At 46.3% G+C, this 25,465-nt stretch overlaps 2 protein-coding genes and 2 pseudogenes across 5 annotated transcripts; 3 read left to right on the forward strand and 1 right to left on the reverse strand.

Moving 5' to 3' along the window:
- Window positions 1–1,606: 1,606 nt before the first annotated feature.
- On the forward strand, window positions 1,607–7,732 carry LOC133921353 (uncharacterized WD repeat-containing protein C2A9.03-like). Of its 4 annotated transcripts, none has more exons than XM_062366188.1 (11): window positions 1,607–1,964; window positions 2,330–2,409; window positions 2,566–2,672; window positions 4,482–4,649; window positions 4,729–4,815; window positions 5,341–5,475; window positions 5,566–5,676; window positions 6,056–6,147; window positions 6,226–6,331; window positions 6,906–6,992; window positions 7,121–7,732. In XM_062366188.1, the coding sequence occupies exons 3-11, from the start codon at window positions 2,583–2,585 to the stop codon at window positions 7,532–7,534; spliced, it is 1,290 nt and encodes a 429-aa protein (XP_062222172.1). In that variant the 5' UTR covers window positions 1,607–1,964; window positions 2,330–2,409; window positions 2,566–2,582; the 3' UTR covers window positions 7,535–7,732. The 4 variants fall into 4 exon arrangements, with proteins under 4 accessions (XP_062222172.1, XP_062222173.1, XP_062222171.1 ...); XM_062366189.1 differs by having other exon boundaries at window positions 2,333–2,409; XM_062366187.1 differs by having other exon boundaries at window positions 2,391–2,409.
- A 574-nt stretch (window positions 7,733–8,306) lies between these two features.
- LOC133920818 (probable ubiquitin-conjugating enzyme E2 12) lies at window positions 8,307–9,290 on the forward strand (annotated as a pseudogene).
- A 2,403-nt stretch (window positions 9,291–11,693) lies between these two features.
- Window positions 11,694–13,006, forward strand: LOC133920396 (ubiquitin-conjugating enzyme E2 11-like; annotated as a pseudogene).
- Window positions 13,007–19,368: 6,362 nt separating this feature from the next.
- LOC133921354 (aspartyl protease family protein At5g10770-like) lies at window positions 19,369–24,655 on the reverse strand. The gene is made up of 3 exons (XM_062366190.1): window positions 24,481–24,655; window positions 20,765–21,314; window positions 19,369–20,654 (listed from the first exon to the last, which is right to left on the reverse strand). Exons 1-3 carry the CDS (start codon window positions 24,575–24,577, stop codon window positions 19,925–19,927), a joined length of 1,377 nt encoding a protein of 458 aa, XP_062222174.1. The 5' UTR covers window positions 24,578–24,655; the 3' UTR covers window positions 19,369–19,924.
- Window positions 24,656–25,465: the final 810 nt, after the last annotated feature.

Below are 25,465 nucleotides of genomic sequence, written 5' to 3' on the forward strand. Positions count from 1 at the left end.
GGGGACGCGCCTCTGTGCCTCTGCGTCTCTATGTCTCTGCGTCGCGCCGCACTATCGCCTCAGTGCGCTCTACGCCACCGCGTCACCACACGCTCCTACACAGCTGCTCCTCTAGCCATTGGACTACCGCGTAGTGTCACTGTGTCGCGCCTCGCCTCTTCGTCGACGCACCACTGGGCCGTCGTGCTGCGCTGCGTCGTTGGGGACGCGGATCCGACCGCTGCGCCATGGAATGGATAGCCGTATCGCGGATCCCGAAAACCCCACGCTGAAGAAGCCGACGACCCACCGGACATCGTGCGCCCACAAGCCGCTAAGCGAATCCGGACGGCGGAGCGCAATTCCTGCCGGCTCGTTCGTGCGGACACACGGAGCCCTGCAATAGACACCACGATCTGGTCACCAACCGTACGCCCACACGCGGTTCTCGTCGGAGACACAAGGATCCGGTCGCCCAACGTCGAGTCGACCATTGGGACCACCAAAGGGAAGAAAAGGGGGAAAGGAATGAAAGGAAAGGGTTGGAAGGGCCACAATGTAAGCCGCTTGGTTCCGTCGTTTGCCGCCGCCACCACCGCTTGCCTGCAATGATGGCGGCGTCTGCACCACTCGCGCAGATGGGACCGAGAGTGGCAGTGCTTGAGTCGCCCCGAGTTGCCCATGGGGTGCGACGCGGGGCCGTTTGTGGTTTTTTTTTTTTGTGAATGGAGGGTCTTCGTCATAAATCCATTCATCTCTGTTGATCTGAGACAACTGGACCACGACACGTCCACATCGTTTAGTTTCTGTAGATGGTTTTTCTCCGCATCCCATTAGTAAATATTTCACGATAATTCCAATAGCTTAAGACACTAACCCAACTTAATTATAAACTTTTCTTAGCAATTTCTATATTTTTGTGAACTTGTGTTTCCAATAACGCCTTTGCACGCCTAGTTGTGCTCGAGCTACCTCAAAAATCCTTCTTCTTCTGCAACAAGTGGTGTGCGAGTTGTTGGCGTAGGGTTAGGGTAGAATCGGCACCCTAACCATAGATGAAGGATCAGGGTTTGTAAAGGTTGTATAGTGATGACATTGATTGCAATCTAGACGAAGGACAATAACGAAGAGCAGCATAACGACAACAATGAAAGAGGTAGGAGTAGACAAGGACTATGACCATGACGCAAATCGGTGATAAGAATAGGACGAGCGCCATTGAAAGCTACTACAAACAGAGTGACTAACGGGGTATATGATAATTGAAAGGTCTACAGAGACGAGAGAGCCAATCTGCATCACAATTTAGCCACTATAACTCCGTAATCACGTAACTTTGTAAAGAGTGAGGCTAAAACCATTTCGTAAAGATAAGCAACGGGTCCTAGTTCATACCACTCTTTCTATATTCCACAAACATCTACGTACACTCGGAACTACGGTACGTTTTACCCGGCTGAAGATGTCTCCAATGATCGATCTCATCTCACCTGCCGCAGGTTGCGTTACGGCGCCCCTGTCAAAACCGACGTGACCAAAATGCCGTTTCCCACTCCGCCACGTCACCGACCCGCTCAGGGGTAAACTCGTCACTTCCCGCCACCCCAGCGCTATACCATCCTCTACCTCCCCCAGCGATATCGCGGACGCTAAGACCTGTCCCCGTCTAACCCCATTGCGACGAGCACAGCCACAGCGGCGACGAAGAAAGAATATTTGCAATTAGATAAATCTCGGTAAAATAATTCCCGGAAACGAGACAAAAATAGAAAAGAATTAAAGCAGCGTGAGAGAGAACCCAGAAGCGGAAGGAGAAATCATTAAAAGAATTCGTTGCAGAGGAGGTAGGGAGGAAAAGGAGGCGGCTCCCCGTCTCTTTTATATCCAGAGGAATCCGTCTCGGCTGGGTTCGGGCGGCGTCTGAGGTGCAGGGTTCCCGCTCCGCTCGCCCGGCGGCCGGTTCGCCGCGCTCCTGATCGAGCCAGGTGCGTGCAGTTCTCCGTTTCCGTGTTTCTTCGGCGATTTTTGGTGATCTGGGGGGGAGGGGGGTTGGTGGTGGGAAATGTTGATCTGTCCGAATAGGGGGCAGATCTGGGTGGTGCGCGGTTTGGTGCGGCGGGTTCTAGGGTTTGGAGCGGGGGCGTGCGGAGGGATTGGCGATGTGTGAGCCCAATTTGAGGAATAGCCCGTTTGACATAGGATTTGCGCTAGGTTTTTTTTTTTTTTTTTGGGTTCGGCGATGATTTGTCTTCTGCTAATGATGTGACTTTGACTTATTTTAGAATTTTTCCCTTATGATATGCCTGTGAACTATATCCCGTGTTGACTTCGTTCCATTCTGTGGTGCTAGAAGCTTCTGCTTAGTTCCTAACAGAAACTTCTGAGAGACTGATTGTTGTGTGATTGTAAAGTTCTATCTGTGGAGGGGATAGGTGTAAGGTTGTAAAAGTGCTTGCTTACTTGATATGCAATTGATTTCAGTGAAGGTAGCTCATGGTGGTATGGTATTTCTATTTGCAGGCAAGGGACGCTTCTCTCTTAGGAGAGGATCAATGTCCAATTATCGCGAAGACCACGTCGAAGAGATGGAGTACGATTACGACATGGATGATCCCGCCGATGACATGATCGACGAGCATCAGGAGCGAGGGATTAGGGATTCCGATTCGGAGGATGATGATTATGGCCAGTTGGTATGTTCCATTACTTTTTGTTGTCGTGTGTTGCATGTGCAAGTATATTTGTTATTTTTTGTTGTCGCGTATTGCATGTGCAATCAAGTCTATTCAAAACTTTTCTGATACGCAGTTCTTACTGGATGAGTATAATGTAATTCCACTGATAACTAGAAGTGTGTATTGCCTTGAATGCTGCTGTAGCGTTTCACTTTTGTAGTCGACATGCTACTTGTGACGACAGCACTATATGCACAATGACTAGACAGCAAATTAGCGAGAACCATCTGTCAGTGGCTTGGTTGGGGCACTTTGTGCATCCCCTTGTTTAGATGGTTAACCAAATCCATAGAACACCAACGTCCGCCCTCCGTCTTTTTTGACTGTTTATACTTGAGAGTCCTCTACAGTTCTCTTTTTTGATAGAGGTTTGTTATCTTATACAGTAGCACAATGTCCTTTATCTGTTACAGATGGTAATTCGACACTTTTGCTACTATCTCCTCTTATATCTTTCCAAAGTTGCCCCTTTGTTCCCATAATTTCTACTGACCTTGCTATGCTGATGTTCCCATTGTTTCGTCTACTGTGTCTGCCACTTCTAAATCACTGTCATTTTGTTTTGTTTCCTGGAAGCATAATAACATATTAGAATAATCATTCCAAGATAAGGCAATGTCATAATGGTTATTTCAGTTTTTGAATTTATAAGGTCACCCTTCTAGATTTACCAACATGATTTTGTGTAGGTACGATTTTGTTTCTATTGTAGCGACAGTTCGGTATCCCATGTAAAGTAGTATTTTGCTGCAACTCAGTGCAAAATAAATCCTAGCTGTTTGACTCAGAGTAAATGTCCATACAAAAAATGTTATTCCATTGTTCAGTTTTGAAGTTATAAGATGACTCTTCTAGCTTTTCCGACATGATTTTGTATAAATACAGATCCCCCCCCCCCCCCCCGGCCAAAAAAAAAGCAACAGTTTGGTATCCCATGTAAAGGAGTATTTTGGTGCAACTCAGTGCAAAGTAAATCGTAACTGTTTGACCTGGATGCAATGCCTATCTATCTTTGATCCACAGACCTAAGTTCTCCAGCAAGCTTCTAGCCTCCCCCTCCAATGTCTTATCCCAAATTGTGCACTTTCTTGAGGAAAGACTGCCCATTTATCGAAATTGAAGAAGCACTGTTGCAGCCACATCGGGATATCTATTTCAGTAAACCAATCGCTTCCAACGCGCTAACCAATAAAGAATAATCGGCGCAACATTTATACCCATTGAAAGGATCAGTCTCCATGTTAACGATATGATTCTATGGCAAACTCCATTAATATTCGTGATGAAGCAAACATATCAATAACAATCAGTACCACACTCTTGCAGTTATAACCTATAAGTTTGGTTTAGAAGTGCTGCATAAAGAAGAGGCGATACCCATTCATAGCCTACGGAGTCACGACATGATCGTGTTTCTGTGCTGCAAGAAGTACTAAACTTAACAGCTATGATGATTGCTTATGTCTGTACACTGGTGAATACTGCTTGTAATCGAGTCCATGAGAGGAGCTTCGACAGGAAATGAGCATCTGTTATTGGTCTTGAGGAAGAGGAAAGTCCATAGGGTAGGTCCTGTTTGATCAGTCACCATCTAACCAATTGCAATGAAATCAGTCATCTATGGTTTGTTTTACACTATGTTGCACCTAAACTAAGTCACCCTCTGCATAGGCTACCATCTGTGCTGTAACTTGAACGTACATTTACTTATCTAATCACTTCAGTGCTCTAAATGGTTCTCTTTTTTCTTTTTTTCCCCCTCTTTAGCATGATAAGATCCCAGATACTTCGTCAGCAGATGCGAGGAAAGGAAAAGACATTCAAGGAATACCCTGGGAGAGGCTAGCTATAACACGTGAAAAATACAGACAGACCAGATTAGAACAGTACAAAAATTATGAGAATGTACCTAATTCTGGAGAAGAAGCAATAAAGGTGTGCCTCTTAGTCTTTTGGGAAGTTTGACTTCGTGAAGTTTTCAGTCTGCATGTAGTTGACACTTGTCTTTTAACAGGATTGCAAACCAACAGAGAAAGGTGGAATGTATTATGAATTCAGACAAAATACTAGATCAGTAAAATCAACGATCCTACATTTCCAGGTGAGTTCAACTCCCCTTTCCTTCCTTTTCCTTCCATATAATAGGCTACAGGGTAATCATCAGATGCAGTTATTTAGATGTTGTGTTAATACTAAATAGGTAGTGTCAATTTCCTGGATCTTTTTTCCTCATAAGATTGTTTTAAAATTTCATTGATCAACTTTAGACTTATCAAGTTACTTTATCTGTTTGTCATAATATTTTTTGCTGTGGAATTTCGTTGAATGCTAACATAAACATAATCATTAGATGAGAATGTACAAGGGTAACATAAATCTCGATTAGTTGAGCAATTTCAGCCAATTTCATTGTGTATGATTGCAAGTTCTCACTACTGATTGTCAGAAAAGGTTGATGTGCATTGAAGAATGCCTTTAGCTGTATTTATTTTTTGGATGTATACTATGTTTGAGCTAATAACTTGCAGTCGGTCTCGACCTCTTGACCAATGTTCCTCCTCTCTTTTATACGGTTTTCATTTGTAAATGTCATGAGTATGAAACAATGCCTGAATTGTGCCTGCAGCTGAGAAATTTGGTATGGGCTACATCCAAGCATGACGTCTACTTGATGTCGCATTACTCGGTTCTTCACTGGTCAGCATTGAGTGGTGTGGATACTGAACTTATGAATGTCCAAGGACATGTGGCACCAAGGGAGGTCTGATACGTCATTTTATTTTCTTTGTAGTCTCAATTTTCCCTTCCTCTAGGTATTTTACTTACATTGTTGATGTTTATCTTTGTACAGAAGCACCCAGGTAGTTTATTAGAGGGTTTTTCTCAGACTCAAGTTAGTACCTTGGCGGTCAAGGACAATTTGCTGGTAGCTGGTGGTTTTCAAGGAGAGCTAATCTGCAAAGTAAGTTATGCGAAATGTTCAAGTTTGTTGACTCCAAGCCACAGATGCGCAAGCTATTGGCACAATACTAGCATTGACATGGTCACATAATTTCTGCTAGTCTGCATGGGTTTGTTGTTTTAGTCGATGCTCACCTAGGTCGTAGTGCACTATCTATTCTTTACTACTGGAATTTACTCATGTGAAAATTGGGATATTATGGTGAATGCACAGTAGGGACCAATATAATAGCTGATTTTGCTCTATTTAAATGAACTAGCCAATGCCATGCAGATGTAACTGCACAATAGCAAACATATGGATGTTGTTGTGCATGTGTACATGCGGTTAGTCTGTTTGTGGGTTCTCACTATTTTTCTTCTGCTGATGTCAAATGCAGCACCTTGATCGGGAAGGAATAAGTTTTTGCTGTCGAACAACATATGATGATAATGCTATTACCAATGCGGTTGAGATATTCAATACTTCCAGGTAAATTCCTGTTTGTGTTTTTAAACATGCACCCTAATGGAACATATATACTAATTTTTGTTCTGGTTTTACCCCTAGTGGCGCCGTTCACTTCATAGCATCGAATAACGACTCTGGTGTAAGGGACTATGACATGGAAAGATTCCAACTCTGCAAGCATTTTCAGTTTGAATGGCCAGTGAATGTAAGTTTCTTTGGTTTCTTTCCTGATTCTTATGTTCCCCTGTGCGCTGTTTGGGACATCTCATTCGTGCAGTGGTGCCGTCATTACTGCTTTTTTCCTCTACGTATGGTTTTCGACATTCTTCTTTACAGATTTTATTTCCTGTTTCTTACCGTACACCTTGATGTGCTTTTCTGTAATCAGCTTGTTCGACAGTTTGAGTATAATTTTTGGCACCTTGCTGTTGACAAACCTAGAAAAATTAGGTTATGAACCTATGATATATGTAAAGAGCAAATTCGGAGTTCCTTCCATTTCTGTCGCCACAGAAGATGTTGTGCACGTCCATCTTCTGAATTTAGTGAATGATAAAGGAAAGAATGGCATTGCACTGTTGGCACCCTTTAAGACACGCACATGCCAACCATGAAGCCCTTTTCTTTCCTCTTTCTTGTCTCTGACTTTCTAACTTGGTGATGAGCAGAAATGGATCCAGAATCAATATGGACATGATATATTGTTTGTCAAATATAGTGGGATTCTTAAAGAAAAACTGTATCTGGTCTTACTTTGTACTTTTATTTTGTTGATGCAGCATACTTCATTGAGTCCTGACAGAAAGGTGGTGGTTATCGTGGGGGACGACCCTGATGGTCTACTTATCGATGCCAATTCAGGAAAGGTATACCATCACATGCAAGTCCAGGCATAAAACGTTATGTAGATGTTAACAAAGCCCTAATCAATAGATTGTCGCGTTGAAGTGCTGACATGATATGTGTGAGCTCACCATCTTATTCCTGGGTGCAGACTCTTCATTCCATGAAAGGTCATCGGGATTACTCATTCGCATCAGCTTGGAGCCCTGACGGGCAAACATTTGCTACTGGCAACCAAGACAAGACATGCCGAATTTGGGATATGCGGAATCTTTCTAAATCTGTCCATGTTTTGAGGGGTAATCTTGGAGCCATACGGTCGATCCGCTTCACCTCAGATGGCCAGTTCATGTCAATGGCAGAACCAGCTGACTTTGTGCACATCTACGACGTGAAGAGTGACTACAACAGAAGGCAAGAGCTGGACTTCTTTGGCGAGATATCTGGCACGTCTTTTAGTCCAGACACCGACACGCTCTTTGTCGGGGTGTGGGATAGAACATATGGCAGCCTGCTTCAGTTTGGCCGCCTGTACAACTACTCTTATCTTGACTCCCTGTTTTGACGTGGAACCAAACGGGTGTTGGGCCTGATGTACCTCAGCTGCTCTGAATCTTGGCAGCATAAATTTAGGTGGTATCCTTAAATCAGAATGTTAAGTTGACCTGTTAATTAAATTATTAAATCTTGTACCCTGCTCGATGTGTATATAAAGAAATGTACAGATGCCTATGTAGCCTTCATGGTGATAAGGCGCAGATCATATGTTAGATTGCAGTGAATTGTGAGGCTTGTTGGCTCGACTGTCAACTCTGTAGAAGTCGGTGAGTCGCGTGTGAACCTCCAGCAGCAGCTTCAATCTGTTCTCAGCCCCTCGTTGCCTTTGAGTTGCCCGAGTGAAGATCATGCAAGATGCAAGTATTTATCTGGGGAGGCGCGACGAATTTCGGTTGAGAACTTGAGACAGCAGTATCTGCACCAATATCAACGTGCTAGTGGCTAGTGAGCCCGGTAAAGCTCACAGATCAGGTTACGTGATCTATGACTAGTACCGAACCGAATTCGGATTTCCAAAAACAAAACCGAATCCGATTGCGAAAAAGGCTGTCTCCACATGTCAGATATGGACAATCAATCGCTTATATAATATATATATATATATATATTGATCTCCGCAGGCTCCACGCTGTGGACCTCGAAACGATCTCTCGAGCGCTTTAGTTGTATCAATGCAGCCTTCGCCTGAGCGAATAGGGTTTGGTTTCCCCACAGGCGCGCACCATCCACACAGCGCGACGGCAGATCAGAGCACACCTGGGAGGGAGGGAGGAGAGGTGATGGGCGCCGAGCTGTGGTTCGACGGGCCGGAGGAGCCGAACAGAAAACGGATCCGGAGGGAGCTCCGCGAGCTGTGGGTCGACCCGCCGGCGTTCTGCCGGCCCGGTGCGTCGCCGGTGACGGACATCCTCTACTGGGAGGTGGTCATCGATGGCCCCAACGGCAGCCCCTACGCCGGAGGGACGTTCCCCGTCGACATCCAGTTCGTCGGCGATTATCCCTGCAGGTAGCCTCCAAAGATCACGTTCAAAACCAAGGTACGTAGGAGTACCATTGCATCGATGATCGAATCAACCCACGCACGCGTGCAACATTGATCCGACATTTCAATGGATGCACCTCTCTTTTTTCTCGCATCGTTTCAATCGATTGATCGATCGTTTAAATGGAATAACCATCCGCAGGTGTACCACCCGAACATCGACTCGGAGGGGGAGATGGTCCTGGACATCTTGCAGCGGGAGCACTGGAGCCCGGCCCAGAGGATAGGAACGCTCCTCCTCTCCATCGTCTCCGTCCTCTACGACCCCCTGCTCGACTACTCGGTCAACGGCGACGCCGCCGATCTGTACATGAACGACCCCGAGCTGTACGAGGAGGAGGCCACGGCTTGGACCTGGGAGTACTCCTCGACGCCGATTGTCTCCTACTACCCGGTCAAGGAAGACGAGCAGTGGCTGGACTGCTGCGACGCGGTCGCTGCTATGTGTTCTGCCGAGAAGGCGGAAGAGAGGCTGCGCCGCCGCCGAAAGGCAGAAGAGAAGCAGCGCCGACGAAGCGCGGCAGAGGAGAAGCGCTGCGCCACCGCGCCGCCTGGCCATGGAAAGACGATCACGTCGCCACGTGAGACTGGAGTGATCAGTCTCCTGTGGAAAAAGGTGGTGGCGTTTCTTCAGGGATGGTCCGTCGCCTTACCATTTACCGCCTTTCAGCGGCGCTTCTTCTCTTCCTTACCATTTACCGCGAAGGCCGTAGCAAATTAGTGACGATCTAACCCCCGCACATCGAGCCACTTCGCCAAGTCTTTCGCTTCGTCAGTTAGTTAGTTAGATGTTCAGTTAGAGTATGTAACTTTGTTTTCCGCTCTTTTCGTCAGGTTTGCTTTGTCAGTTAGAGGTAGTCAGTCAGTAGCGAAAACCAGAGCAATCTTCAGAGTTCCGAATATTCAGAGAGAGAGAGAGAGAGAGAGAGAGAGAGAGAGCTGAAAGCTGTGAGCTGAGCGATCGAGAGTTCCGAGCTGCTGTTCTCCAACAATTAGCACCAGAACAATTAGCCATACGACGTAACCGAAGTTGAGAAGGCCTTCATGATTGTACGTATCCCATGTTATAGATCCTCATGCTTCGTGGTGATTGTAGCCTAGTACAGTTATAGGTTGGATGATGATGCGGCTGAGTTATCCACATCTGGCAGCAGCTCTGCTGTACACTACGTTGCCTTTGCGTTGCTCGGGTAAAGGTCGATCATGCAGGTTTCTACCTGGTGTGGAGGACGTGCATTTTGTGGTATTTTTGACTGCCCAAACCCCAGTTCTACAGCACATGATCAGCATACGCGACTGCGCTATATCACTGCAGTATAGCTGAATCTGAATGCTTGTCCATTGCAGGAAAGAAAAGGACACACATATTACCCTCCAACTCCAATGCAGAGATCTCTGCCTTAGCCCGTATGCCCAGCAGCCTACGCCTCGGCTTTCATGCTCGGCCTGCGTCGCATCATCACGGCTGCTATTTTTTTTTTCTTTCAGTTGAGATAGTAGCATTTGCGCCATTGCTAGGCCCCAAAGCCCATAAGCTCTGAACACTTCGTCTTAAGGACATATTTGTTTTTTTATTTTGATTATGATTCTAACCCAAAAGCAAAAGTAAAAACAAACTATTCCTATATAAAAGCTAATTTTTACAATTCACAAGCTAAATTATACTACAAAATCAGATAAACTTCTCTATACAATTCAGATTATAACAATCCATAGCAAAATCAAAAGGGCCCTAAAGGTCTATTTGTTTTTTATTGTGATTTCAAGATTCTGATTTTAAAATCAGAATAAAAAATAAACAGGTCGATTCTACAATCTAGATTCCACAATTTGAAAATAGATTATGCCATAATTTATAATCTAAAAAAATGTTGTTTCTGGATTATGAATTGTGAATTATGGTATATATTTACCCACTATGCTATTATAAAATAACAGTTCGGGCTTCTGTATCCTTTATGGGCACCGCGTGTGCGGTCTTATTGACGGAGGTGGTCTTGCCGGTGAGCAAGCTCTGCTCAACTCGGAGCGTGGATGTGACGATCTGGAGCACACGCATGCCCGCTTGCACCTTGTCCTTGACCTGGAGCTGGACGACGTCCCTAGGGATGATGTCTCGCGCGGGGAGGCTGGGCACCCACTCCCCATCCTGCAAGACCGAGTCGAGAGCCTCGCTCCTGTGCGTCGCGATGTCGTCGCCCGTGACGCTTCACACTGCCCCAACCCAACTCAACACTGTGTCCGCTCCATCATAGAGCCTTGCACCTCCTCAACCTAGCCACCTTATCCCCTCATGATAACGACACATTCAATGCTCGATGCCACCTCAAGCTTCGACATCGGCGCCTCCGCTCATCTAGAGTCGACTGAAACGTCGTCAATCTCGCCCTCCTGACCTCCATATAAGCCGACGATCACCTCCATCCTCATCCTCTCCCTCTCGTCATCTTCCTCACCTGCCAATTGAAGCCGAGGAACCCTTCTTCCCCCTCAATTCCGATGAGATCAACACCACCCTCAATTTATGATCCGCCACCATCGGTCTTCTCCGACTAAATCCCCGCACCAGGTGGTTCGCCGTGACTCTGTCTCCCTATCTCCTTACCTCCCCCTTCTCCTCCTATGATGGAGCTAGCCGCCACCGACGCTCCTACCGCCGCCGCACCACCTCCCCATCGCTAGCCCTCTCTGCTACTCCTCCACCTCCATAGCCGTTGGGAAACGCATCCCTTGGGTTCAGAACACATCATGCACCTTCAAGATGGCCGTTTAAATCACTAAAAGTCGCCGTCACCATTTTCATTCGCCGCCTGAGCCTAGCTTGGCCGCCTCGGAAAGAGCAAGTCTGTAGTGGATGAGAGAGGAGAGAGATGGATTCTAATAATCTGATGTTGCTTATTTTAATTATACAATTCAAATTCTAGTTCAGATTCTAACAATTCAAATTCTAGATTGTGAGAATCAAAATCTGAATTATTAGAATCATAATAAAAAAACAAAACAGATCCTAAATCTGATACCACTGAACTACCACCGTAACTCAAAAAATGTGACCCCACATGTCAGCTAGAGACAAGAGCTATACATCGATGCCCCGCAGCCTCCACGCGGTCCACCTCATTCTCGAGTCCGTCCTTGGAGCGCCGGTTAGTTACACCACGCAGCCTTTCGCCTGAGCGAGTCGTAGGGTTCCCTTCCCTCGGCACACAATCGACAGCGCCACGGCAAAACAGAGCACACCCGGAGGGAGGGGAGCCTGAGCTCGGATGAGCGCCTCACCGTGGTCGCCGGCCAAGGCAGATCCAAGCAGGAGGCGGATCCGGGAGGAGCTGCACAGGCTGTGGGTGGACCCGCCGGACTTCTGCCGGCCCGGTGCGTCGGCAGTGACGGACCTCCTCCACTGGGAGGTGGTCATCGACGGCCCCGAAGGCAGCCCCTACGCCGGAGGGACGTTCCCCGTCGACGTCTAGTTCATGGGCGATCATCCCTTCAGGCCCCCAAAGATCACCTTCAAAACCAAGGTAGGAGTTCTTGATTTTTGTTGGCCGATCGATGCGTGCGTGCTTGCATGAAATCGATCGTTGTGCCTAGCTTGTTAGCCATGATCAGAACTCTCATGTTCACCTCAATAATACAATCTACACGATCGAACACGGATTGATCTATCTTTTTTCCGCTTCGTTTAATTTCAATCGATCAATTAATTATCCCTTGTGCCATCCGCAGGTGTACCACCCGAACATCGACTCGGAGGGGCACATGGTCCTGGACATCTTCAAGGAGGACTGGAGCCCGGTCCTGACGATCGACAAGCTCCTCCTCTCCATCGTCTCCGTCCTCTACGATCCCCTGCTCGACTACCCGATCAACAGCCACATCGCCCATCTGTACAAGAGCAACCTCAAGCTGTACGAGAAGAAGGCCAGGGCCTGGACCCGGATGCACGCCTCGACGCCGGTAGTCTCCTACTACCCGGAGAAGGGAGACGATCACTGGCAAGAGTACTGCGACGCCATCGCTGCTCGCTACGCAGATAAGGAAAAGGAAGAGAAGCGCCGAGTGGCAGAGAGGCGCCGCGCGGCTGCGTCGTCGACAGGCCGCAACGCCGCGTCTCTCCGTGAGAGCGGAGTGCGCCTCCTGTGGAGAAGGGCAGTGTCGTTTCTTCACGGCCGGTCCATCGTGTTGCCATCTACTGCGCAGGCCGTAGCAAATTAGCACAAGAAGAATTCTCTCTAATGCACCTCAATAGCATAGATGAAGTTAATGTTTAGAAGGCGACGATCGAGTAGTTAACGACTGTATTCCACATTAGCTCTTGGTGCTTCGTGGTAGGTGATTGCAAACTGTATTCCACATCAACTCTGTCTCGTTTGGATGATAGTTCTGATTGGTGACAGTACAGTTGTTGTCATGAACACATGATAGTTCATTTTCACTTCCGCGGTTATCTTGTCATTTTGGATGTTGACACTGACGAATTGAAGATTGCCTTCTCCAATTATATGTTAGCAAGATACTCTCGGGGTAGCGATCCGGGTTCAAGCCCGGCGCTCCCATCGGAGGCACTCGTATAACTCCTGTACAGCTGTGTGAGTATGAAACTTCTCTTTGAAAAAAAAAAAGCAAGATACTACAAATATAATGCTAGGAAAACGTTTGGTAAAAAAAAAACGTTTGCTTACATTCTAGGATGAGATATCATTAAAGTGGTGGAGACATGGAGTACTTCCTAGTACTCCTACTAAATTACTGGTTATGCAAGAGGCTGCAAAAAGATAAAAAGGGGGGGGGGGGGGGGGGACAAATTAAGCTCCTTTTTAGCATTTTGGTTGTTAAAGTTGGTTGGCACGCACAATCTAAAGCTGATGCAGGATATTGCTATCTATATAAGTTTGAGGGTGTATGATATCATGTTGTCCTTGCCTTATCCAGCTTAATCAGACGCAGTCATTCATGTGAAATTTCCTCAATATTTAGGTGCATTTATTCTGTGTTTTTTAAATAAAAAAACTAGCTTTTATACATGCGGTGCTTTGAAAGCCCTAATACCTATCCTTGAAAATGTAGTACTCTTTTTTTTGCAACAACAATAGTTTTAACTAATCTAAGTTATTATATATATTGAGTCAACACTGCACTGCCGGCTCGAACTCTTGATCGATCAGTGAGAGTATTTCTAGGATTTTGTATTTATCTCAAATTTAATATCCCTGTGATACAAATTTTATTCCCGTTGAAGCCCTCTGGCAACCAAAGGGGCGACTCGCTCGTCCACTCCTTCTCCAACCCTAAATCTCTTCTTCCTCCTACACAAATCATAGATCCACCTACGCTCTCTTTCTGTAGGGTTAACATAATATAGTCTTCTTATTTTTGTGCCATATCTCCGTTTTGTCCATATACGATCTTTATTGTTCCATATCCATTTAGTTTGGAATTCACAGTATGTTAGATTGTGTGTTTTATTGTATTTTTTATTTATCTCAAACCATTATGTTAGCATTGTTGTTTTAATGTTTGGATTTTTCAATAAGTTGTGTAGTGCAACATTATCGCTAAATGCTATAGTATTTATATAAGTGAGATGAACTGGTAATCTTTCGACAGTGGGTTGATGATAATGTATATCATAACCAAAAATTCCCCAGAGAGCATCTTGTTCACATATGTACCTGCATTTTTTTTATTTCATCGATCTTATTATTACTATTTTGGTTTGTATTAATAGCCTCCTTTTTATCTATACGTCCAAACATGATTTTTGCAATGTCAAGATCTTTGTTCACATATTTGCATAAGTATTTTAATATTTTACTTTTGTTGCAATACTCAATGTTTATATGAGCTTGATAATTTTAATTAAGTATAAGTTGTGTGGCACTACACATGTATTATCAAGGTTATGCTCATATATATATATATATATATATATACACACACACACACTAGTATCACGCCTTCTGTATATAGTGAAGCCATTATCATCAAATATTGTTTCATCTTGAAATTGTTTCGAATAATGTTTATAACACCTTTCTTTTTTCATATATGGACAAGATATGTTTTTGTTGTCACAAGACCCATGAATCATATGTTCTGCAACTAATATATAGCCAAGTGGGTCTGATTTAGGATCCAAAATTTCAGCTGATATAAAGTTGTCTATTAAGTCGCATGTAATTTCAATTTTTGTTTTATTTACCCATACTAATATGTGTACATGAGGACCAAATATTATACCGAGTGTATATCATTTAATAACTCTTCTATTTTATATGTAATACACGTATCACTATATCAGTTGCCTGTTGCCCACGGGAGCCCATCTTGATCAGCTGATCAAGAGCAACCTCGCGGCCAGGCGATGTCATCCGATGGTTCTTGCTTTTCTGCAGACGTGGTTTCACGGTTGATGAGCTTTACCCCAACTTTAGTATAAGAAAATAACGCTTGCAATTTACATACTGTAGAAGTCAAACATGCGAATGAATTACATATATATTTTTTTTCAAGCAAAGAGATAGCTTTATTGATTACTCAGATAAGGGGTTACAATCCTAAGCAACCAGTGCCTTGACGCAAAGGGGAACCTGTAGATGCCACACCGCAGAGTGGGTAGTCCGTTTCGCCAATTGCGCAAGTTCATGAGCGACCATATTCCTCTCTCTCTTCACAGCCTGGAATTTCACTTCCGGCACTGAGTAGCTAGTATGCCTAACATCCTCAACTAGGAATCTAAACACCGACTTATTAGGATCCCTGCTATTAAGAGCAGTGATGATAGAAGAACAATCCAACTCCACAATTATCTTACCCTGCACCCATTCGGCAGCTAAGCTTAAACCTTCGCTACACGCCATTACTTCCACCTCTTCCGCTGATAAGCCATCGAAGACCACACGCAGGCACATAAAAAAACAGATCCTTTGCAGTCCTGAATGACAATACCCACCCCTGCCCTTCCATCATCTGCTGAAAACGCGCCATCAACATTGACCTTCGCCCAGCCAATCGATGGAGGGGTCCAACAGACACTCTCCTTCAGCTTGGCTCTGGCCAGATTGGACCTTCGCCGCTTTTCAGCACTCGATAGAATCGCTTTCTTACCCTTACCATTCGCCTCTCCTTCCTCTTATCGGATCGTGACCAGTGTGCTCCAATAGTTGCACAGAAACTGGAGTGAAGCACTGATCGGCAATCTCCGGCCATTATGTATCATATCATTGCGAACATGCCATGATCTCCATAGAAGGAGTACCACCTGCATACCGATCTCCGGGCTTATGTTTGAAAGCAAAACTAAGAGTCACTCCGGACCAGTAAAACAAAATTGATCCTCATTCGGTATGGCCCAGACCTTCCTGATCGCCAACCGAAGCCATCTTGCCTGACTGCAATTCACGAACGCATGATGTTCAGTTTCAGGCTCCAGCCCACACAGCTCACAGGTACTCATCGTTTCTAGCTTCCTCTTCCATTTGTTCACTCGGGTAGGTAAACCTTGGTTAGCCACCCTCCAAATGAAGTTCTTAATCTTCATAGGAATTTGCAGTTTTCACACCGAATTCCATAGAGGTCTGTCACCCATTGGATGGCTGCTCATACTCCCACCCCCCTCATGTTGTTCCCAAAGACTCAGCGCAAGTTTATAAGCACTGCGTACAGTAAAAAAACCAGACTTTTCATAGTGCCAAACAAGGCAATCTTTATGACCACGCCTTGGTATCTTTAACTTAAGAATTGCCTCTGCATCATGGGGTAGAAACACCCTTTCCACCAGCCTCTCATTCCACCTTAGGCCAGATTCTGTCCTGAGTTGAGACACTCGTTTCAGTCTACAAATTCTTTGCCGTCCAGAGATTGCCAAGTTGGCTAATCTAGGAATCCAATTATGCCTCCATATATTGACACTCTCTCCATCACCAATACGCCAAATCAAGCCCTTCTTTAGCAGTTCCAGACCATAAGTGATAGCCCGCCAAGTAGGAGACATGACAGCCGGGAAAGAAGTGTCAATTAGATCGCCATTTGGAAAATACTTCAACTTGAGCACTCTAGCACAAAGGCTGTCTGGAAATTCGATTAGGCGCCAAGCTTGCCGGGCGAGCAAAGCTTGATTGAAGAGTCTCATATCCCTGAAACCCATGCCACCCATTCCTTTTAACCGAATCAATCTATGCCAAGCTATCCAATGGGTTTTCCTCTTACCATTCTTCGAACCCCACCAAAAGTTCTGGATAATTTTCTCCAACTCATCGCATACACCATCATGGAGTTTGAAAATGCTCATTGTATATGTTGGAATTGCCTGGGCCACTGATTTGATGAGAACTTCCTTTGTACCAATAGAGAGCTCTTTTTCCAGGAAGGTAACCATACGCTTCCCCAGCCTCTCTCTGAGCGGTTGGAACCGATCAGACTTCATTCGACCATTCGGTGTGGGAAGACCAAGGTACTTTGGCTCAAATGAAGTCTGAGACATACCTACAACCGAAGCAATCCCATCCCGTACCTCAGCATCACAATTTTCATGGAATAGCAACGAGCATTTGGAGTGATTGACAAGTTGGCCCGTAGCAGTACAGAAAGTGTTCAAAAGATCACTAATGCTTTGAGCCTCCCTCTCATTCGCCCGGAAGAACAACAAACTGTCATCGGCAAAGAGTAAGTGTGAAATGCCTGGAGCCCTTCTTGTGACCTTTATAGGTGTGATTGCCATATTCTGTATTCCCCAGCATAGAAGAACAAAGAGTGCATCGGCCACAAACAGAAACAATTATGGGGATAATGGATCACCTTGGCGTAGACCTCGCGTTGGCTGAAAGGAGTCCAAACGAACTCCATTGAAGCATACTGCATAGCTAACAGTGGTTACACAACTCATCACCCACTGTATCCATTTTCGATGAAAGCCCATCTTCTCTTGAACCTTTTGTAGAAATAGCCAATCAACTCGTTCATAAGCCTTGGAGAGATCCAACTTATAAGCACAAAAGCCTCTCTCTTTGTTCTCGATATGCTGTAGCGTGTGTATGCACTCAAAAGCAATCAAGGCATTATCTGTAATTAGGCGTCCGGGAATAAACGCACTTTGATTTGGAGAGATGATATCATGTAGGATTAGCCTCAATCTATTAACCAAACATTTAGAGACAACCTTATATATGACGTTACACAGGCTGATGGGTCTAAAATCCTTAAGATCATCCGGCTGGTTCTTCTTTGGGATCAAAACTATAGATGTTTCATTCACTCCGTCAGGCATCCGCCCCTCCTCGAAGAACACCAGCACGACTCTGACAATGTCCTCCTTCAAACACCCCCAAGCTCCCGTACGTACGACGTAGCCAGCTCCAAGAACACCCGAGATCCGATTGTTCCATGGAGGCAAGGACCGCCCAGCCGGCCAGCCCCACAACGAAATATGCGAACGCGCCCAGCTCCCGCGTGTACGCGTGAGGTCAATGAATTCCGGCCTCTTTCAGCACACCTGGGGGTGCGCTTCAATTCGACTCCTTTCGGCACAGCTAGGCAGATTCGCCCGAGTCCTGTGGCGGGCCCGGCGGACGTGGACGGAGTACCGAACTTCCGATAGGACTCGCAGCGTATCCTCACCAACAAAAACCATGAATTCATGATGAGAAAACGGTGCGGTGCGGTGCGTCACGAACCCCACAGAGCCCGACGACGCGGCTGGTGCCCACCTCCCCGGCTCCCCCTAGCACGGCGCTGTGCCGAAGTGCCGTGCGCACGCGGTCCAGCAGCGCACGTCGTCCACTCCATTCGCCGGTCCGCGCCGGACGCCGTACCCTCATGCCCTACGTACGCGCGCGCAGGCGCGGCGATGCCCGAGCCTCCGCGGCGGCGGACTACCGGCCCTGCATGCGCGATGCGAGTGCGACTGCGGTTTTTCTGGATTCTGATCATGGCCGGCATGCCATTTGTTGCTCGTTACTACACGCCGCTACACTGCTAAGCCAAGCAGCTAGGTCTCTCATCGGTCATCATTGCATTGGCACGGTTAAGAGACGTCTACTCCTCGAGTGTGTTGAGGCCCTCGTAAATCACCTGTCCATCACGTCGAAGAAACGTCTCGTGCACAGTCTCACACCAGGATAAGTGTCTCATATACTATACCCATGCACTGTAGCCTACAGGTCCCGTCAGATCGGCCCCAGGAGGCCAGGACGAATCGGATCCCGAATCCCGATCGAGTGTACTAATAATGGCATACGTTATATGGCGTCGTAGACAAGAAGAGAGAAGAGAAAGAGTACCACTGCGTTCTTCTGCACCTAATAATTGGATGCATCAAAATATTGACATGTCAAAAGGACGTGCCAATGGCCAGGGACTCAGGAGCAAGCCTGTTTTATTCTTGCTACCAGCCGAAAAGTTTCTAAAGTGTGCAGCTAGCGAATGTGCATATATAGTGCGTGGCGTGAGTGAGGTGTGTGTGTTTCCTCTCTCTCGAAAAGTATTAGGATGTCCTTTTATTGTTCTCAAGAAAAAGAAAAGACGCCATATATGTCGCACGGGCAACTGAACATGCTTCGACGTAAAAGACTAGCCCATTCAATATCTTTTCGGTTCATAAATCATAACGGAAAAGCAATACCCATACAGTCTCGCTTTCTGTGCTGCAATTATTGAAGATCGCAACATTCGAACAACTAAAGTTTATCTCTTTATTCTCCTCGTAATAAGCCAGTAGCTGCACTTTGCTAACCACTTGCTCGGCCCATGGATGTCCGATCATACATCGTGCAAAAGTACGGAACAAAATCAACTAAGAAAGCTAAAATTAATAAGTATATATATTATTTTCTGTTGCTCAAATACATATAAGTACACATGCATCCATCATATCTTCAGGTTACAATATTTTCACTGTGTAGAAGACAGAAATCCTTGGAAGTAAGGAGCAATCTCTGAGACATACACACGCCCTTTAATTTACCTACACTACACGAAATAAATCTTTTGGACCAGTAATTGCCTAAGAATTACATGAGCAGCTGCATGCTATCTCTTGGCTATGTGAATAGTAATCTTCTCTGGAGTGTCATCCATTTTTCCACTTTCACATATCTGGCTTTAACAATATAAATAGCCTACTCCTATAATTTGTTTTTTATATGTAACAACGAGGTAATAACATGTACACCAAGCTAGGTGCTTGAGCAACACTTCTAAATCGATCAGCTCCCTATTATGTCTTACCTTCCCACGTCATCAACATGCATGCACTGTAAGGAGCTTGCAAGGTCGAAATGATGAGTTCAGAAAGCGAATAGCGAATGCGTTGCCCATTTAATTACCCAAGTCCGTGCATGCGTGTAGCTAGCTCGCTTCTCAGCTGCAGCCGCCGGCGGCGAACCCGATCTTGCTGTTCTTGACGTCGTAGACCACGCTGAACGTCTGCTGCTGCGTGTTCCCGATGATGGCCGCGCTCCTGGCGGGCGCGAACGCCAGGCACGTCGTGGCGCTGTCCACGTCGACGAACAGGTTCCGCGCCGCCAGCTTCAGCACCGCGCCGCCGGCGAAGGCCATGTTGACCGCCGGCACTCGCAGCCTCGAGGCCTGGCCCTGGAAGCACGTGTCGAGGATCGAGAACGCCGACGCGCGGGGCGTCCCCTTCATGGCACTCGCCAGCGCCTTGCTCAGCGCCGAGTACACGCTCGTGGGCAGGCGAGTGATCACTGTGCCAGAGTCAATGATCGTCGGTAGGCTGGAATAAGCCGACGAAGACACGGACAGCGACTTCCCGGCGACCGTTATCCCGGTCAGCTGGATGAAATAGAGCGAGTCGTCGAGCGAGCTGGACACCATGGGCGTGTACGAGTACTGCCCCGGGTTGTACGAGCCGATGGACAAGTACCCAGAGGTCGACGACGTCGGGAGGCAGTAGGAGAACGAGTAACCCAGGCTCGGCGCGAGCTGGTAGAGCAGCGACATCTTGTTACGCGCCAGGCCGATGAGCCCGGCCGACCGCCCGAAGAGCCCCTCGTTGTCTTGCCCACAGCCGTAGTAGAAGTTGGGCATGCTGTTCGAGCCGAACGACACGGTATCCTTGCTCAGATACCTGCGCGCGTGACACGCCATCCATAGCGATGGAGCATTGCACATGAGTGTCACTAACCAGCCAGGAATAATACCTTATTCGTACGAGTGAAAAGGTAAGTGCGCGCGTACCCGACGGAGAAGGAGCTGTCGCCGTAACTAGCCTGGTAGATGCAGACGTTTGAGGAGGAGCAGGCCGCAGGGTTGAGCGTGGCGGAGGACAGGTCGCTGCACTGCGTCGTGGAGCACGACACGGAGGCGTAGGAGCTGGACGCCTTGGGGTTAAACAACGGGCCCGCCTGGCGGTGGCACGAAACGAGGCAGGGGGAGCACTGGAGCCAGGTGAGCGAGGAGCCCGTGTCCACGACCATGACGTACGACGTGGCCGGCGTGCCGAGCCCCAGGCGGGTGACGTAGTTGCCCACGCCCACCGACGTGCCCGGGTTGAGCGGCACGGACGCGAGCGAGTCGGCGGCGGGGGTCGCCGCGCGGTTCTCGTCCAGCGAGGTGGGTCGCGCGGACGGCGTCTTGGCGAGGCGCGCGGCGAGCGACCCGATGCGCGCGTCGTCGTGTGTGAGCACCGCAGAGAAGGGGAGGTCGGTCGGCAGCGGCGCCGGCGAGCAGGGGCTCTGCGGATGGTGCAGAGCGAGGTGGAGCCCGGAGCTGTTCAGGTGCTGGAAATCTGCAGTTGAGCAAGTAGTTTTTTCCACCTACGTCAGTTCGTGCAAACTTACTGTGACTGTGACAAAAGTGGCAACGTTTTTGCTGCTGCAGGCATGCCAACAAAGGCATCCCTCACTTCAGCCATTGAGTGCATTATCGTCGCCAAGACACCGAACACGCACTAAGCCTACCGAACCAGCTGATGTCGAATATTTTTTGTAGTCTCGTGATTAGACAGTGAAGCACATTTTATTGACAGGCGAATTGGATAAGTGCTGGGACAGACTTTTGATCTGTGTTGATCGGGCTCTGCTGGTGTTGGCGATCGGTTTGGGCGTTATTCATGCAGTCGCAGTTTGGATATATCTGCCTTTAGAGAAAGAAGTTGTTGAGGTACAACAATTTGTTCGTAAAACTCTAGTGTCTGCTTTTACATGCTTTTGGTAGTAGTAAACGTAAAGACCTGATGGTTTCTTATAATAGATATTGCATTTGCTACCTTCTAGAAAAAAATAATATAAAGTCTAGTATAATCTTACTACAATGCCATACAACTTTTAAATCTATACCACTAGTGTTACTGTGAACTTGGACTCGTATTTTGGATTGTCTCGGAACATGCAGAACAATCATCAGATTTGGAACTGGCATGGCCAAACAGAGCAATCTGACATCAGATTATTCCTCCTACTACTCATTATCATTCCGAGGAGTTCTGGATCAACGACACATGATCGAACAATCATGCAAGAAAGATTTAGTACTTTTTTTTACAGATTGGGACTTGAGTGGCAATCACATGACGTGATTCAGCCAGCATACAGGTTATGTACCGTGTAGGTGTGTACTTACAACTTGATCAGCACCCAAAGATTGTGGGAAATACCGATCAGCCCCTAAATGGGTTGCAGTGCATGTACGCATCAAGTGGTTACAATCGTATTAAATTTCGTCCAAGACGTGTTAGAGGTGGTTGGCAGCGAGGCTATTATTGACTTGAAGTTTGAAACGGTATAACACGTACCTCATGGCTAACACGACATTCAAACTTGTCCTTATTTCAAGATGTGTAGCGTCAAGACAAATTGGGAATTTACGTGTTCGCTTTGCAGAACACGTAATCTTGGCTAGCTCTAGCCACTCCGTAGAACAGTTTGGCCATGAGCACTGAAGGTTAATTGTCTATCTCTTTTAAATTAGGCGTGGCTTCACTAACCAACAACATGCAACACTAGAGAGAAAAAACAACAAGTCAAAAAAGAAACGAAGCGGATGCGTTTAGTTGGTAGTTAACACGACACTTATTAATATTCCTAGCCAGAAAAAAGGAAAAAAAATGCTAATGGATAATTGGAGTGGTTGTCAGTTTCTCACAAGGACCATCCGTTTGGTTGAACACGTCTAAGTGACTTTTGTGCCTAAAGTACAAACCATACGATTTTGATAAAAGCATCTCTTCTGTGTGTGTACAATACAGAAACGGACTCCAAAGATATATATTTATTAAAAGATATAATTTTTACTTGTACACGGGGCTCTCTGTTTGTGATCGGTGCTACAACGGTAGAAGCACCATGGATTGGTTATTTTGGTACACACGTATGGAGAAAATGGCTATGGAGCTCTTCTCCTGATTTAGATGACAGTCTAAACTCTGCATCCAAATCTAAGTATAATAATCATAGGTGAGGAGATTTGTTTTCAGCTTGTTCAGATCTACTTTATTTAGTCTTAGTGTTATTGGTATCTTATGTATTGTAGTTGTGTGTATCTTTAATATTTAGATGTTAAGATAAAACTCTTATGTAATTATATCATTTCGATATAATGATAATAATTAATAAAAAATTTCTTTAAAAAGTGAAGGAAAGAAACTGTACTACACTGAATGATTGGAGAACCCATTAGTGGCTCTTATAGTCTTGTTACATTTATTTGCAAAACGAAGCTGGACCACTGCAACCCAGGGATTGCCACGCACATGTAGCCAAATCGCATAACCACATTTCCGGAAGACGTGGAATCGTGGACTCGTGGCAAAGGAAAGGAGAAAATAAAGGAGGCGATCGAATGGCATCTTCATCGCAATTGGCATTGAAACCGTGCTTTGTCCGGTGACGTTTCTGACGCAGCATATATGTACCTTCTGCAGTGCTGCCCATTTCGACGGCCATCCGTCGCCGACGTGATAGATATGGTGGTTGGCGGTGGGAAACGATTGATTGGTTCGTTTCACGGGAGGGGGAGAACAGTTCATCTGAATCTGAACTTCATATCTTGTAGTGCAGTCATACTAGCTATGTCACTGAATGGACGGCCGTCAATTCGACTGGTACCGTGTGAAAGATGGAAGCAAATGGATTCTATTATACTAAAAATCATCTCTCTTGGAGTATACATCATATCATGATGGTTTTTGTGGATAGGGTTCTATAGAATTTATTTTCGTGATAAACGGTTTCGCAAAAGGCACCATATAAATTAAAGCTAAATTTGACGCTATCATCAGGCCTAGTTAAAATTGCGATTGCCAATTAAACAGCTGAATTATAAGAAGCGTTTTATTTGGCTGAATAGAAAATATATGTGCATCTTTGCAGAGGAAAAATATCCAGTGCAAACACCAGCCAGGCTAGGTATCTGCACAAAGCTAAGCACCAGTTGGTCATCAGAAAATACATGCACCTAACTAGACGCTTTCGTGCTGATGGTGATGGAACCATGAAAAAGTATGAGTAATCTGCCGATCATACGCGTGTACCTGGCGTTACTTTTATACCGTTGCCGATATATATATTTTCCTGGTCGCGAAAAGAGTTAACAAAGTAAGCGAGTGTTGAAAAGATTCGATCTAGATTGTCCTTTGCCTCCCTCGCTAGCTGTCAACTTTCATACAGTTATGCCTGCCATGGACAAGGCAGTGAGTTCAGCCTCTGCTTGAAAATGTAGCTGGGCTCGAACTATGGTATTTTTCTTCGTAATTTCAGGTTCATCACACCATTTACTTGTGAATATCTGGAGATTATATCTATAATAAGTTTCGCATGAAAGAAGGAAAAAAAGGCGCTGTCTAAGTTCAGTACTGCTACAAACGTCTGAATTACTAGCAGAAACCAGAGTTCACTAACTAATGGCATACATAACAAGAAATAATCGGCAAGATTAACAAAGGCTAGGAGCAGTACCCTTTACTTCTGACGAGCAAGCATAGGTGATGTCCCTGATAGGAGTGGCCACTGCGAAGAGCAGCGAGAGGGCGAGAAGAGGAAGAAGCAACGCCATCTTTTCTGAAAGCTTCCTTCCTCCGCTCCTTGAGGTGGCTGTGGCCTGTAGCTCTCTATACCCATAACCCCGGCCACCTTGCGGCCTTTTTTATAGAGATTCCGAGCGCCCCATCGGTAGCTTTCAGCAGTTGAAATGACCTGCTTTTAATCCAGTCCAACCACTTGACTACTACTGCTATAACTGCTTATTTCTGCCGAGGCCGTACCAGATTCGGGCATCATTTTTCCCCTTCCTTCTCTTCTTTTTTTACCATCCAATTGTCGCTAGTGACTTGCGCTCTTGGTGGATCGGTGTTGTACTCGAACTCTTAATTTCTTGCACCAAAAAAAAAAGGTGGTTTGAACCAGCACCAAAACAGTTGCCACTAGCACAGGCCTCTGATGGCAACTTCGTTCCAGCGAGTTTCCACTACCTAGTATGGTGTCGATCTCACTTCAGAATCACAGGGAAAGAAGAAAGTGACCTGCATGCTAATGGACATATGTAACGGCATCATATCATACCACATGACCATATCATCATGTTCCTGCCACACTGAGAATCGCATGCAGTTCATTCATTGGAGAAGAAAAGAGAATCTAGCCTCCAGTTCGCTGGTGAATCTTCCCATCGGAAGCTTCAGCCTGACGCCTCTGATGGGGCAACGGCAACACACTGCTGCCTGGAAATGATCTGAAGCCGGCAGGCGCGCACCAACCGGCGACACAAGCACCAGCAATGGAAGCGGCCATCTCACCAACCACGTGAGCTGTTCCGCCTCATCGATAGATCGGCAGTTCGGCGATAATGCGCGTGTGGCCGTGCACCGAAAATCATGCATGCCCATCAAAGGTGGCCCGGACACGGCCGGTTGAGAAGAAAAGGGTTGTACGTACGTGACGTCCA

The sequence above is a fragment of the Phragmites australis genome, chromosome 6, assembly GCF_958298935.1.
Source record: "Phragmites australis chromosome 6, lpPhrAust1.1, whole genome shotgun sequence".
Taxonomy (NCBI): domain Eukaryota; kingdom Viridiplantae; phylum Streptophyta; class Magnoliopsida; order Poales; family Poaceae; genus Phragmites; species Phragmites australis.